The 15,420-nt window shown below is 40.8% G+C and overlaps 1 protein-coding gene across 2 annotated transcripts in view; it reads left to right on the top strand.

Moving 5' to 3' along the window:
• PDZRN4 (PDZ domain containing ring finger 4) overlaps positions 1–15,420 on the top strand; it is a 226,794-nt gene that overhangs the window by 183,083 nt on the left and 28,291 nt on the right. For both annotated transcript variants that reach the window (XM_083463388.1, XM_083463389.1), the window contains 2 exons: positions 4,132–4,385; positions 5,650–5,752. In XM_083463388.1, coding sequence (XP_083319514.1) covers positions 4,132–4,385; positions 5,650–5,752 — 357 coding nt within the window. The remainder of the gene's footprint in view (positions 1–4,131; positions 4,386–5,649; positions 5,753–15,420) is intronic.

Raw genomic sequence — 15,420 nt, 5'->3', positions numbered from 1 at the left:
CAATTTATCGTTAGGATAGCACTGGATAGTCATTTTACTTCCTGCCCTTTATATCATCTATTTATAACTCCTCTCCTTTCCCTGTGCTTCATTTCACAAATGTGCTTGTGTGCTTGCCAAAGATATGGTTTGACTGCCTTTGGGAATGGCAGTGGGCCAGGGCCAGTTGGTTGCTAGAGCTAGCATGTGCATGTGTGTGCATCAAAGACAAAAAGAACCCCCTGTTTTCCTGTTTTCTGATATTGATAAATTTATGCACGTGGCTGGGTTTAGAGAGATAATCAAAGGGGGATGGCTCCTTTCCAAGCAGCGGCCACCAGCCACTCTGGGGAAGTTTTTGACAAGTGGCCCAGATTTCACAGTTTATCCAAAAGGCGAAGAGTGTTCATTAAACAGAAGCTTTATTAAACAAGGCAGTAATATGGTTTCTATGTGGGGAGATATGCTCTTTACTTAACATTCACAAGTTGCTTATGGATTAATTAGCCCATCTGCTCCAACAAATGTATCCCAACCTCTTTTGTTGAGACCAAAGAGACCAACCACAGAAGCCAATATTTTTATGCTCTTTATTAATTGATTACAGTTATATCCTGCATTCTACGTATGGAATTCAAGGTGACGTACATGCACTTTCTAAGCAGCCACCTGCCCCAGCATTGACCTGACTTAAATCTTTAACAACATATGTATCATCTGCCTCCTGGATTCTATTGGGGGGGGGGGCGGGAATGTGAAAACATTCTAGAAACAAGATGCTCTTTTCCCCAAAACATACCCGAAAATTATAAATAGTCTGCAGTAAATCTTAGCAAGAGAGAGACCAACCTAGCCCCATCCATTGGCCAGAGAATGAATAGGTGCTTGCTTTCCTCTTCCTTTTCCACTCCTTTTTTCATTTCATATCATGTCTATTGGATTGTAAGGGACTGTCTTACTTTTTAGTATCTGTTGGCACCTAAATTATTTTTACTTAAAATGTTCAAACTCCATTTCTAAATGTGTGAATTCTTCAAGGGCAGTTCTTTATTCTCTGAGAAGCAGTCTTGGAGAAATGATGAATCCCTAGCTCAGAAAGGTAATCATAGGCAATGTTTTCATCATGCTCCCAGTTCTGTTTATCCATGTAGATGGAAAGGTGGTGGAAGAAGCTACCGCTACACAGGAGACAAATTGAAGAAAAGGAAATATGAATTGGCCCCGCACCATAGCTTGACCAATCGCAGCTAGGAGCAGCTAGGAGCTAGGTGGAGTCATAGATCTAAAGAACAACAAGAAGAAGAGACTTTCACATGCTGGCCAGCTTCCATTTTGACTTGAAATATTCATTTTTGGCTTCTCAGAAGTACATAAAGGCAAGAAGCGGATGGGGTGGAGCATCAGCCTTGCAATGTCGCACACCTGAGAGGTGCCAGAACTGCACTCTGGCGCACTCTGGCTGAAAAAAAGGAGCACTGGATACACCAATTGTGTTACCGGTGCTATGAATTCATAAGTTGGAGAGCCAACACATTGATTTTTAAGCTAGACAACCTAGACCCTTATAAGACTAGAGATGAGCATTGGTTTCACTGGATGAGGGCAGTCATCTGCAGCAAGTAACTAACTGCAGGATTCTGCATTTTGCAACTACCACTAAGAGGTTTTATCCATTTGCCAGGCTGCTTACCTTAAAAGTCCTTTCTCGTTTTGCTGTACCCCTGTCTACCTGTCCTATAATATAGGCAACTGGCGCCTCAGGGTCCCTGATATAGGAATCCCTTGAAAATGCTAGATGCCTTAGACCAGTGTTACATCAGCACATCTGATGTCCACAGCACATGCTCCAGGCAATCCGATATTTCTACTGGTCTGTGCAAATGAGAGGCGCCATAGTGGGCTGTGCAGTCTGCCCACCTACTTTGAGCACAGAAACCAGGCAGATTGGCACTTTTCTTTTCCAGTGAATGTTTTTGTGTACAGTAGAGCACACACCTAAAGCATGAGAAAGTCAGTGTAAGAGACATAGGGGGTCTGAGGCATGTGCAGATGCCTTTCCTTTCCCCAAAGGTAACTCTTAATGGGAACACGTTGTGGTGAGATTTGCTACTAGGTGAAAAAGACACTTTTCATACTAGGAGCAAAGAAGTGTATTGCAAACTCCACATGCATAGCAATAATAATAATATAATATATTTTTTATTTTTTAATATTTACTGAGGAGATGTTAACTGCCATTATATGCTGCGTATATCTTTTCTTTTCTTTTTTACCAAAATTGGCAGGATTTCTAAAATGGGTGACCTTTAGTCAGAATAACTAACAGTGTTGATGAACTTCAAATGATGATTAAAAGAAGAGGGTTGTGTCCTCAGTGGTTTACATCCTCAAAGGAAATCATATGAGGATGGAAGCATTCTAAAGGTCATGGGATCCCCCCCCCCCAACTTTGAGGTAAAAAAGAAATGTTGAGGGAGAACAAATTTAACTGTGAAGTGAAATACTTCTTGTGTAGTCATTAGCAGGTTAGATTTCTTCCTTGCAGCAGCTTTTTCAACCTAGTAGTTGGTTCTACATTCTGCTGCTGTGCTCTTTTGGTTTTGGTTTACATTCATAAAAGGGGATTACTAAATTTATTTATTTATTTTGCCTTGGTTAAACATTAATGTAACAATGCTACATTACATTGTCCACTAAGAGTGTTATTTCTTAGCTTGCTTCTTCTTTTATTATTATTTGAAGACAATTTTATACAGTCTTAACACCATTAACATCAGAAGGTTTTACAATGATAATAACCCAAATACAGTCAGTAGCATATCTCGTATGTTTTCAGCAGTACCAAATTCTTCACATTCTTCAAAAAATCCCTTGTTTTGCTCTTCATTCTCCTTCTTTAGATTCCATCATTTTAACCTCTTAAGTCACATATATATCCTTAAAAGTTTTCCAGATGCACCCCAATACCACCCTTCCAGATGCACCCCAATACCACCCTCCCCCCATACCTATTACTTCCCTTCACTCATGTATGATCTTTACACAATATTATTCCTCGTTGTGTTAACCAAAATTTATATTTATTATTCCATATATATTATAGCAGCGTCTTGTCTACTTGCATGGTTTGCATATTAAATTTAAGCTCTAAAACTTAATCTTTCTATACAGTGGTACCTCAGGTTAAGAACTTAATTCGTTCTGGAGGTCCGTTCTTAACCTGAAACAGTTCTTAACCTGAAGCACCACTTCAGTTAAGTTAATGGGGCCTGCCGCCGCGCTGCCGCTGCGCGATTTCTGTTCTCATCCTGAAGCAAAGTTCTTAACCCGAGGTACTATTTCTGGGTTAGCGGAGTCTGTAACCTGAAGCGTCTGTAATCTGAAGCATCTGTAACCCGAAGTACCACTGTATATTCCTTTACGCACTTCCACTCTTTGTTAAGTTTTTGATTTGAGCAGCCCCTAATTGTTGCTGTTAATTTTGCCATCTCGGCAAATTCACAGATTTTAGCTCTCCGTTCTGATATTTGTGGTGTTTTTTCTCTTTTCCATTTTTTTGCCACTAATAATCTGGCTGCTGCTGCTGCTGCTGCAGCTTGCTTCTTATATACCCAAGTATGTGTGTATATCTGTTATCTTGGATAGTATCTAACACTGTATGTACATTTCCTATATTCTCCCTGCAGCCCCTGGAGGGGACCCTCTAGAGCAGATTTGGGGGCATGGTTGCTGCAAGGAGGTAGAGAGGAAGATGACATCCTGTTGCCTGAGCTGATGTCAACTCATGCAATGCTCATTTCCACCCTTTAACTGTAAATCACTAATACAAGGCAGAGTGGATCATCCATTTCTCTTACATTCTTTTCCCTAGATGTATTTTTTAAAGAATGCAACAAACATGTACTTTTTATTTTCTCTGCTTCCTTCTATTTCCAGGAGAATAATATTTGGGAGTCGCTCTATATATTATAGAAAAGCCGTAACAGGGTTTTGTTTGCTATCTAACACTTGTCTTCTGTCTTGCTTTGGCGTCACAGAAGAGTTATGGTTAAAGATTATATAAACCTTGATAAAAGATTAGATAAATCACAACGTTCTGCTTCTGATATCCTTTCTTTAATGCTAAGCTGGGTGACATTTGTTTTGTCTTAGGTCAATGGCAAGGATCTTTCCAAAGCCACCCATGAAGAGGCCGTGGAGGCTTTTCGGAATGCAAAAGAGCCCATTGTAGTCCAAGTCCTTCGGAGAGCACCTCTCATCAAAACACCTGGGAGCTCACAGGATGTTCGGCTCATGGATGCTTGCACACAGACAGATATTACGTTTGAGCACATCATGGCTCTAGCCAAGCTAAGACCAACCACACCTCCGGTACCGGATATCTGCCCCTTCCTGCTTTCTGACAGGTATGATGTAGGATTTGTTTCTGCGGCACCGGGAACCAATGCAACAAATGATCACTACCAAAACAAGACTGGAACTCCTAGGCAGAAGCTGGCTGTTCTGAAGTTCATTGATTTCAGTAAACTAGGAGATCCATGGACAGGGGGCTGCAGCCCCCGTCTTCAACTGCAATGTTTTATTTTGACTTTTTGTAATGCGATGCTTTAATTCAGGTTGTAAACCACTTTATTTATTTAAAAAAATAAAGCAGTATTGGAATTATTCAAATAAATAAAATCTTAAGAAAAGTGCCCTGTAATGACTTGGAAACCCATAATCCATTGTGGATCAGACAAATTTATGGAGGAGAGGATAGGTTTTTCAGGTGTTGTGTGTGGCGGGGCTGAATACAGTTGCATTAGGACACAGAAGAGGCTCTTGTCTCATGTACCAAAGCATCTTCTTAGCCAGTGTGGAGAACAGGTTGCTACAACTGGTGAGCCTTTGAACTGATCTAGTAGGGGTCTTCTTATGTGTTTCTAGGTTCTGCATGAGTTTGGAACTCTTCTACTGAGAAAAATAAAACTTCCATTACAATGCTGGCTTTAGTCCTGTTCAAGTGTTTGGCCAAAGCTTGAGCAGCCAAATGTGTGTAGAGTTTATTGCAAAGCTTTGAAATGGACTAGAGGTGGTTGGAATTCTGCTTGTCATCAGTGTGCAAAGGTCTGAGAGGGAGCCTCATGCCTGGGGACACCAGGGTGAATCTTACCTGTGCGCCCATGTGCTTTTACTGCGTTTAACCCCTTGTGTGTTCAGGCAAATCTCGGACAAGGCTGTTGGCTTTCTCCATTCTCAGGTACCACCCTGTATCAGTGACTTCTGTTATTTCTGTTCTATTTTCTTGCATCTTTGTTTTCAAGGCAGAAATGGTGGTCTCGAGCCGGAGCTGCCTCCTTGAATGCCCAGAATTTTATTGGGTGTCTCCAATAATTCCGTTTTGAATGCATTCAATCAAAGATTTGCCCAAACTGTTTGAATATCTCTGTATTTGAAGCAACACTACAGTTTGCTGTATTCTTTCTGTCCAGCCTATTTTAAGAGGTTCGGACAGCCTGAAGATCTTCATGGGTCTATTTCAAATCTCAGGCTCTTCTAAATAATATGCTGTACAATATATATATATATTTTTAAGCTACAGAGCTGGGGTTTTTTGAGGACTTCAAAAATTTAAAAAATCTGGTTTTAAGTGCCTAACCTGCTCTTTTTGTTCTATGTTGTTCCACATAGCTGCCATTCTCTTCATCCAGTTGAACATGAATTTTACGAAGGTAATGAATACCTTTCCAGTCTGCCTGCGGATGTAGATAGAACCGAGGACTTTGAGTACGAGGTAAGACCATTGGTACAGCTCCCCACCCCCATCCCCTTTACAGTATAGTTTTTGCACACCTGCAGTCGAATGCCTTCGAAAGACATAATTTAAAATAAAATAGCAAAGCTCACTCTGGCCTCCGTCACACCTGTACAATGTCTCAGTCAGATATGCCCCTGGGTCTGAAACAGTATGAATGAAAGCAGAACATTAATGGGCATCAGATTGTGGGTTCAAAAGGCTGATTAAATGCGCCACATGGTTCTCATGTCAAATTGTTAAGCTGTGCTAGTTTTATGCTGCGTCCTTTCCTATGAGTGCATTAGAAAGGTCTAATTGCTCATTTTCAAAGGGAGGAAAGGGAGAAACGTTCTGCTGTTTCCCTAGCTTGATCTTGTAGGATCGTGGAACCTGGACTTTGCAGATCAAGGCCCGTGCTGTAAAATGAGAGATTCTTTGTCTATTTCTTTTACATTACGATTCCCGAATGGAGTACAATGAGAACAAATTGTATGTGGTGCCATGAGTATCTTATCTATTGTGTATTTATTCTATCTGTTGAGAGGCTATTGAAAAACTGTGATGTATCATTTCCCCAAATAATAGCACACTTTTAGAAATGTTGGTCCTTTGTTAGATTTTCATTTCAAAATCTAAAGGTTCTCTTTATTTGACAGCCATTAGATGTTTACCTTTATTTTAGCATAGTGGCAAAAGACCAAGTGTACCCTTTTAGGAATATATTATGTTCAGGCTTTGTATGGGTTTTAAGTTGCAAACAGAATTTTTTTTTTCATTAGATAGCTTCCATTCAATAGCACTTGTGATTAAAAAACGGCCACAAAAAAACCCTGTTTGTCTTTATTATATTTGGTCTGCCTTCAGGACATGTAATGAAACCTTGCTTGATATTTGGAAACTAAACAGAGTAGTTGAAGCTTTGACAAAAAGGCAAATGGGGATCTTTAATGGCATTCCCCCCCCCCCCCCCGTTATTGAGACAAGGCTAGGGAAGTCTGCAATTCTTCCCATAGGACAAAGGAAAATGAAATAATGTTGGCTCACCAAGCTTACCTAGGATAAAATTTATTTGCACTGTTCTAATAAATCATTGAGGGATTGGTAAGAAAATTCATCCCCCCCCCCCAAAAAAAGAAAAAAGAAAACTAGTCTTGCGAAGATCAAGAAAAAGCTACTAAATTCCTGGTTAATATACTAGCTTGTTTACTGAGTAAGTGGTTGTGTGAAAGCTTATGCGTAATACAATTATTTGTGTGATGGGAATGTTACAAATACTAAAATGCAGTCTAATTGTATGTGTATATATAAAGAGATTAGCACTGTAGAATCATGTCCTCTTCATGACTATTATTAATCGATAATAATAGCCAGTATAAGTATTATGACAGTGGTAAATGAGCAGGTAGGTGTTCAGTAGTCGGTAATATCTACTAATCACACCCTCCTAGACATTAATTTGCTGTCAGCTATGATTCAGTAGCCCAAGGCAAACCCACTGATTGACTAAAATAGAGCATGTTTCACATGAAATTTAAATAGGAAAGGAGCTGTCTAGTTTGCAATGAGAAGAAAGATATGTTCCCGAAGAAGTGGACAGTCTCCATTCTGTCAGATCCAGATAGGAAAGGCAATTCCTGTGGCATAGGATGGAACAAAGCCACTGTACTTGGCTTCGTGTTAAAAATAATCTCGGTTATGATAATAAGGAGGCAACATTTTATTCACACAGCTTTGCACACATACCGCACTATGAGTCACCACTGTGTTATTCACTATCAGCCTGATCTAAAGTCTGTTGGGATCAGTGGTAAAACTGGATCAAACGTCTACATGCAAGATGGAAATACGAGAAAAAGTCTGAGTCATATGGCATAGTGGAGTGCCCTGCACCTAAATTCTTGCCTGTGGACTTCCAGTGATCAGAGCTATATCAGCAGCGATGCAAAACAGTCAGAGGTTGGGGGCATACTGAAATTAGATGCTACGCGGCTCGTAGGCAGTGAATGTTCTGATGACTATATACTTTCGTCGGGGCACAGGGCATACCTCATGCAGACATGCCCTCCCTGTGGTCTCAGGTTTCACTTTCTGATTAGAGATTTAGTGCAGGTTAGAACAGAATAACAGGGTGCGAGGGAGGCTTCCAGAACAACCCAAAACTACTCGCAAATCTATCACACGAAACAGGCAAATCGTCTCATTCAAATAAGGTATTCGTGACAGCGGAGTTAACTGCAAAATTAGATATTTCCAGATTCATTCAACCCCTCCCGAATTCCCCTTCATTTTTTTGTTGGTGGTCTAGCAAGAATATGTTCTATGTAAGTATTTAGGGCCTTTCAAAAAGCCAATGATGGACCCAATAGACTGTAACAGATCTGTCTATCTTGTGAATGCATATTTAGAGTCTTTTCAACACATGGCTTATTTGCCCACTAGACCAAAACAGATTTGTCTATCTTGTAAAGCCATATTTAGGGACTTTTTAAACACAAGGATTACCAAACTGATAGCCTGTAACAGCTCCCTTCAGAGCTCTGATAGCCTCTAGCCAACCCTTTGCAAATATTACTATTAGTTTTGTAAGTGTGGCTATGTTTCGTGCATGCTTAAAAGCTATGCATTTCTACACCACACACACTAATTTTTGGCTGAAAGAACTTACTGTAGCAGTGCTAAAGTCCATTTTTAATTTATTAGTGGGCCACATTTGAATCTTAGTTCTTAAATCTGAAACTAAGTTTTAATGAACTATTGGAACGCCCCACCCCCGATTGAACTTTCTTGCTCCAAAGATGAACTTCTTTCAATCAATTTAACCTCATGTGTTTGACCTTTTGCACCTAACATGACCTTTCCCCTGAATACTGGTCAGAATTTAACTTTGGAAATTTTTGCCATTGACAATTTTTTCTTTGGATTTTTTGTGCATCAGGGTGTCACGCATAAGGTTCAGAGACCCTGTCACACACTTTGGGGTTATGCTTGCCACGCTTTACACAACTCAATTATTTTAAGGGCAAGGTAGCTAATAACCATTGTAGGAACAGACTCTTGACAATGCCAGTTGCTGTGTGCCATGGTGTCCATTCCTCATCTGTTATTTTAAAATGTGCAGTGCTGAGTTGTAGCTACTGTGTAGCATAATATAGCATGGGGCCACTGGCAGAGGAAGAGGAGGGGGGAGCGCACCGCCCCCAGTAGCGCAATCCCGGTAGGGTGCCATCACGGCTGCCCACCCCGCCCATGCTGGGCGCCACACCCCTGCAGGTGGCACGCTCTGCCCCAGGATGCGCACCACGCCCCTGCAGGTGGTGCGCCATGCCCTGGGACATGCGCCAGCCCCACCCCGCCTGCTCTCCGCCCCCCCGGTGCCAGAGCAAGAAGCTCCGCCACTGCATGGGGCTATGCAGAAAGTTCAGAACCTGTCAGAAAGTTCTTCCTGATATTTAGATGGACTCTCCTTTCCTATAACTTGAATCCGTTAATTGCCTGTGTGCCTGCACCTTGGAAAAGAACATCTGTTGCTCACCCTTAAGTCTTTGAATTATATTTTCAATGAAGTTTCCTGGGATGAACAAACTGTCCAGCTCTGCCTTTGATCCAAACTATAGGATTTCTCTGTTTGTCTGCAGTCCCGAATATCACAACTGTACAGTAGATCACTGTAGAAAACATTTATGCTTGTAGTCGTTAAAATTTCAGTCCCTTCCTTTATATCCAGCTGAGGTCATTCCCCCCTCCCCTGCCCAAAACTTGATATAAATCAGAAGGAGCCCTGAGCAAGTAAAAGTCAGATTCCAAATTCAGCAGCCACGAGAAATAATTTAAAATAAAGGCCTTGAAGAAATATTGTGCTCTCTAACCACAGTCCTAATAAAAGATATATTTGTTATAGCCTAGAACAGTCAAAGTCATGAAGAGGGTTATAATTTTCCATTGCAATTATATCTGGAACATTTGAAGGGACAGAAGACTAGTATAGAGGACAAACGGATCTATATAGAGAGTACAGGGAGAGTGTGGGAATTGGGCTGTCTGGTGAAAACACAGTGGGTTGAATCCAATGGATAAGCAAAGCCACACCAATGGGATGTCCCAACGTGTGAAATGAGGTGATGCAATTTTAGTAAATTCCTCCTTCCCCCTGCATGCCCCTCTGCTTCGCCCAAAAACTGCTTTGGCGTGTCCCATTTAACAAATAGAAGATGTCATTTTGTGCATGGAAGGGCATGTCTTGTTGGTTTGTAATGGAAGAGGAAATATTCCCATTGTGGCAGGGGAGAATGATAGTGATCACTGATGTCAGTGCATCAATACTCTGGCTACCAATGTTGCTCATAGGGGAAACATCAGCTCACAACAGCTCTCAGGGCCTTGTGCCTGTTGGTATGGACTGCTATGCCCAGGAAGCAGCTCATAGGATTACCTTGATTGGGACTATAAATACACGTATTCATTATTCTTGGTACTGTACTGTAATAAAACTTTATCTGTCCCCCATTTTGTTTAACGCAAATGCATTTTACAAACATTAAGAGAGGGCAATGCCATGCTGTAATGCACTTGTGTATTATTAGTCATGTCTTAAGTGGGCCAGAAATGGACAAACTTGGTTAAACTATCTGTCTAAGGTCATAGAGGAAGTTGGTAATCGGGATGGCAAGCCAATACCGTATCAGTTATTCTAACCTCTAAATCACATTTCCTTGTATTTTTTTTATTCTTTATTTTTTTGTTATCTAATCTATACATAAGTGGATCACTGAGGTGAATCAGGATATCAAGTCAGTTTCTGTCATGCTTGTTTATTCTTAATCTTTACGTCTATTTAGAAGTGCTCATCATTTAGGGGGGAAAGGCTGGCATTCAGAGCAGATGAGATTGCCATCATCTGTAGCTGTCACTGGTAATGAATATCCCAATTTATGGACTTCAATTGTGTCCCTAACTCAGGAGTATCACTAGGGAGGAAGCAAAAAGGACACAAAGCTGACATAGGTAAATCTATCAATGTTATCGCTAATCATCCTGTTGGTGTTAACAATAGAGTAGGGAATACATCAAGCTGGTGATTTTCATTTTGTTTCATAAAACAAGTACAGGCCTACTCCTCATTTCACTTGAAAGATAAATAAAATTTATGCATTAATGTCACACATTATGGCTCCCACCCCACCCCTAAGGAAATGAAGAAATGTGAGCTTGTTGTTTGGCATGGCTATGCTACCTTTTATTCGTTGGTTTGTTTTTTTCCATGCAGAAGGTTCCTGCAATTTTCTCTCCTTTTGTGAATGAGCTGATATAAATCATCCACTTTTGTAGGTTTATATGGATGCTAATGCATCACATCATCATGTATTCTCTACATAACACGCAACTGTTCAAGAAATGTTTCAGAAATGCACATCATATTTCAAAGTCGTATTTTCAGTCTGCCTTAAAAGAGGCTTTTGAATTGGTTCAAGAGGGAGCCAATTTTATGGCATGTGAATTCCAGTAAACATGGGATCACATAGCAATTGAATTGTGAGTGGGAGGTTTACTCCAGGTGTTTGGGCATGAAAATAAGGGGAGATTCTTGCATTACAGGTTTCACTGGATTAGCTGCATGTGCTGGAGACACCATTCCTTGGTGTCTGCACTGCCACATCAGTTACTGTCTACCGTTTTCTCCTTCTCCTTCTCCTTCTCCTTCTCCTTCTCCTTCTCCTTCTCCTTCTCCTTCATTCATGGCCATTCAGTGCCACAGTGATTCCTGCTAGCCCTGAGCAGTTAGCTGGCCTGACAAGTGCTATAAGAATCATATGAACTGCCATGCCGACCTCTGCCACATAGAAAACATTTTTCATTGACCTCTGCAGAGAGGCAGTAAAGATTGAAATGGTCATTAGCCTGGTGTTTTATCAGCATTTGGCATATGCAAGAGCCCTAAACTGCAATTCAGGCAAATAAGCAGATTTCCAACAGATGTCTAGCATGCAAGCGCTCTGCTCTGCAACTTGACTTTAATTAACATGCCAAAATAGTTTTCACAGAGTTTTAGCTAACAAATGCTCAGATGTGTGGAACTGCAGCAACTGTGGCAATTTTCAAAATGCAGTTGTGTATTCTGATGGCTAGATGAATGTTCCTCGGAACATATGCCGGCACATCTGTTGTATTGCCTACATCTTGATTGGGTGGCTATCTGCTGAGAAATATGATGATGCGATAAATAAATCTCTCCCCTTACTTCCTGAGCCAAAAGAAGCAACAGCGATGTTTGCTCAGCAAAGTATACATTAGTAATATGAGGAGGAGGAGGATGAACCCATAACAAAACTAAATTATGACTTCCACTATTATGCAGGGGGAAAATGGTAAAGTCTAATTATTACATGCTGACATTCAGTTAATCTGAAATGATGGGGCAGCAACCACATCAACCATCTGTGAAACTAAATATTATCATTATATACAAAAGGGCAGCTCTTGGAGGGAAAGTCTTCATTTTAATGTGGCCCTTACATTTGGGTGCCTTATGCTGAGATAGACCATTGATCCAGTTAGCTTAGCATTGTCTATGACTCTACACTGACTGCCCATAGTCTTCCAGGGTTGCAAGCAGAAGTCTCTCCCAGCCCTGCCAGGGATTAAAGCCGAGACCTTCTGCATGCAAAGCAGATGCTCTGCCACTGAGCTGTGGCCCTAACCCTGGGTGCCTTTTAAAAATTGTTATATTGGCCGCTTTCCAGGAAGGACCTCTGCCTCTGCAGCAGGACTTCCTCTCCCTCTTCTCTCGCCTCATTCCCCATGCATTTCCCAAATCTACTCCAAAACAGATTTGGGGGGCACAGGTGAGGGGAGCCCTGTTATGCTAGTGGAAGTCCTTGCACAAATGGGATAGCTTTGTTAGATACAACCTTAGCTGGTTTCCCGCTTCCACTAGTTTAATAAGTGTTGTTGCTTTCAAGAAACATTTTTCCTTTTTTCCATTTCTTTTCCCTCATTCCTTATTGCTTGCTTGTATTTCTTTTTCCACGGTTGTGTTCATTTTTGTTCCCCTCATTTGGACAATACTTCCATTTTCTGAAAGAAGCCTTATTGTCTCTAATAGCTTCCTTGACTCTGCTCATTTATCATGCTGGCATTGTCTTGGTCTTGGTGGTACCTTTCCTGAACTGTGGTATACATTCAAGCTGAACTATTATTGTGGTTTTTGAAGAGATTTGACCCTCTTGACTTTGCCTTTCAACTTCCTGCTTACCAATCCCCTCATTTTGCAGAAGCTTCTTTTTTTTATGTCAATTGTCACTCTGTTGAATTACCTTGGCAATTGTTCACTTATGATTTATGTTTCATAATACTATGGTCATACGGTTCAGCAATGCTTTGGACACCATTTAAGATTAGGTCCAGGGTTGTCTGTCCTCTGGTTGATAGTATGACCAACTGTTCTAGAACATTGCCACGTAGAGTATCTAGAAAATTTACCTCTTTGTTGTGATCAGAGGATGCATTTCCTTAGCCTGTGGTTGTAAATCATTTCAGGACTTTTTGAAGTAATTTATTAAATATCAATTTACTAAACCTAAACCACAGTGAAACTGGGGGTGGGCTTCCCCTTTTCATATTTCTAGTTATTTTGAATCAACATCCTTTTCAACATGCAGTATGCTTTTTCATGCCCTTTCTATAGAGGTTTTGTCCAGATATAAGCATGCTCAACCAAATTATCCTTATGCCCACTGTATCTATGTTCTCCTTTAAGAGCACCAAGCACTCCAAATCACTCATCTTGGTTCAGAGGCTTCTAGCACTAGCATATAAACACCTGTGCACGACAACTTTCCCCAAATGTTTCTGAAACAGGTGTTTTCCCTTATGGTGTTCTAGCCTCTAGAATGGCACCAAGCTATCAGGTGGCTATCATGTCCCCCTGGATGTGTGCACCAAGCACATACCCACAACTTCCATCCAGGAGACAGTAGTATACATGTGCCATTCTGAACAATACACTGGGTAGCTCCAGACTGCTGCTGGTTTTCTACCATCACACTTGCTATTGTTGTTTATTGAGTTTCTTTACTTGTGGGTTTGCCTTCTTGCTCTGATGTAATAATAATAATAATAATAATAATAATAATAATAATAATAATAATAATAATAATAATAATAAAAAGATGGACGGGTTTCCCCAGCCACTCTGGGCAGCTTCCAAAAAAATATTAAAATACAATGCTGAACTCACACTTGTGGGCTTCCTAGAGGCATCAGGTTAGCCAGTGTGAGAATTAGTGCTGGGTGAGATGGATATTTGCCTCATCCAGCAGAACTGTTCTTGACATCAGCTGGGGCTCCCCTCTTGCTTGTAGAAACTGTGACGTATGAAAAGAAAAGCTGGTTTTATATTAGTCAAAATTAGAGGACCCATCATTCTTGAGGGAGCTTAAACATCCTCCTAATAAACCGAAGCATCTTATTTTGTGAAGAAAACAGTGCTTTGATCAAGACGTCATTTTCCAGCAAGGGTTTGGAAATGCGCAACTGGTAAACAGAGAAGATTCTGAAGTAGTTACAGTAGTTGTAACTTACTGAAGGGTGTGCTGACAGCTGCTGAGATTTCTGCAGCCAGGAAGTCTTTAATCCTTAATAAATTGTTTCTTCCTCTTTGGCTTACTTATGAGGCATACTCCCCGAAGAATCTGCAGAGACAGTGTAAGCTCAAGACTTAAGTATGCTGAAAAAGTATATAGATGCAGAAGGAAGAGATGGGATTGCAGAGCTGCTCCATCTGCTCTGTTGCGAGACCAGCTGCGTTTGGCTCATTCCCTTCTCTGTTACTCAACTTACTTTAGCGCTCTTTTAAGCATCTCAAGCGACCTTGGAGATTTCTTAGTTGACACAAAAAAGCCAGACTTACATTATCTTTCCAGGATTTTTATTAATACACAGTTCAACAATCCCATATCAATATTAGCCCCACTCACTTCTCTGAAGGCCCTTCCAGCTTACAGAACAGCATTATGCATCCCTTGGCAGCACTGACTGAAGACTGCCTCGGTCTGGTTCATTATTTCAGTGGCCAGGAATGAATGGGGGTTTGGGTTTCCTGCTCCTTCTACTTTTGCTATATCCCCACCTTGGTAACCTGAGTTTGAAAACAGGATAAAGATGTCTGAGAAATTGCTTGCTGGAATCATTGAGACACTGAAAATTCAATGAGACAAGCATTGGGAGTTGGGGATTAAAAAGGTACATATACTATGAAGGGAGAAATCCCTGGATCTTTGTCTTACCTGCACCATGTGAAATAGAGATAACTCTCCACTTCTTTTTGGTAAGATAACAACCAAATCAATTCTGGGGGAAATTGGCATCCAGTGCGATTTGTCCTTTTCAATTCTGTATATGAGAAGCCAGAACGGTCTTCTGTCAAAATTGATAAGTGGAAATACAGTGGGGAATGCAATTTTATTTTGTTAAATGCACAACTGCCAGCAGCTCCAGCTTGTTTACATTGAGGTTGTCTTGCTCCATAGCTTTTCTATTTCCATCCAAATAGCCGCAGATGCATTGCTGATGTGAAATCTGCATATCATAACACTCTGGGAACGTTGGAGAGGGAAAGGAGGACTATTACATTAAGTTGTTTTCACAAGTGAAGAATTTCAGTGGCTTTA

Source organism: Podarcis liolepis (genome assembly GCF_965112155.1).
Source record: "Podarcis liolepis genome assembly, chromosome: 10".
NCBI lineage: Eukaryota > Metazoa > Chordata > Lepidosauria > Squamata > Lacertidae > Podarcis > Podarcis liolepis.
This window is presented reverse-complemented; position numbering and strand designations above follow the sequence as displayed.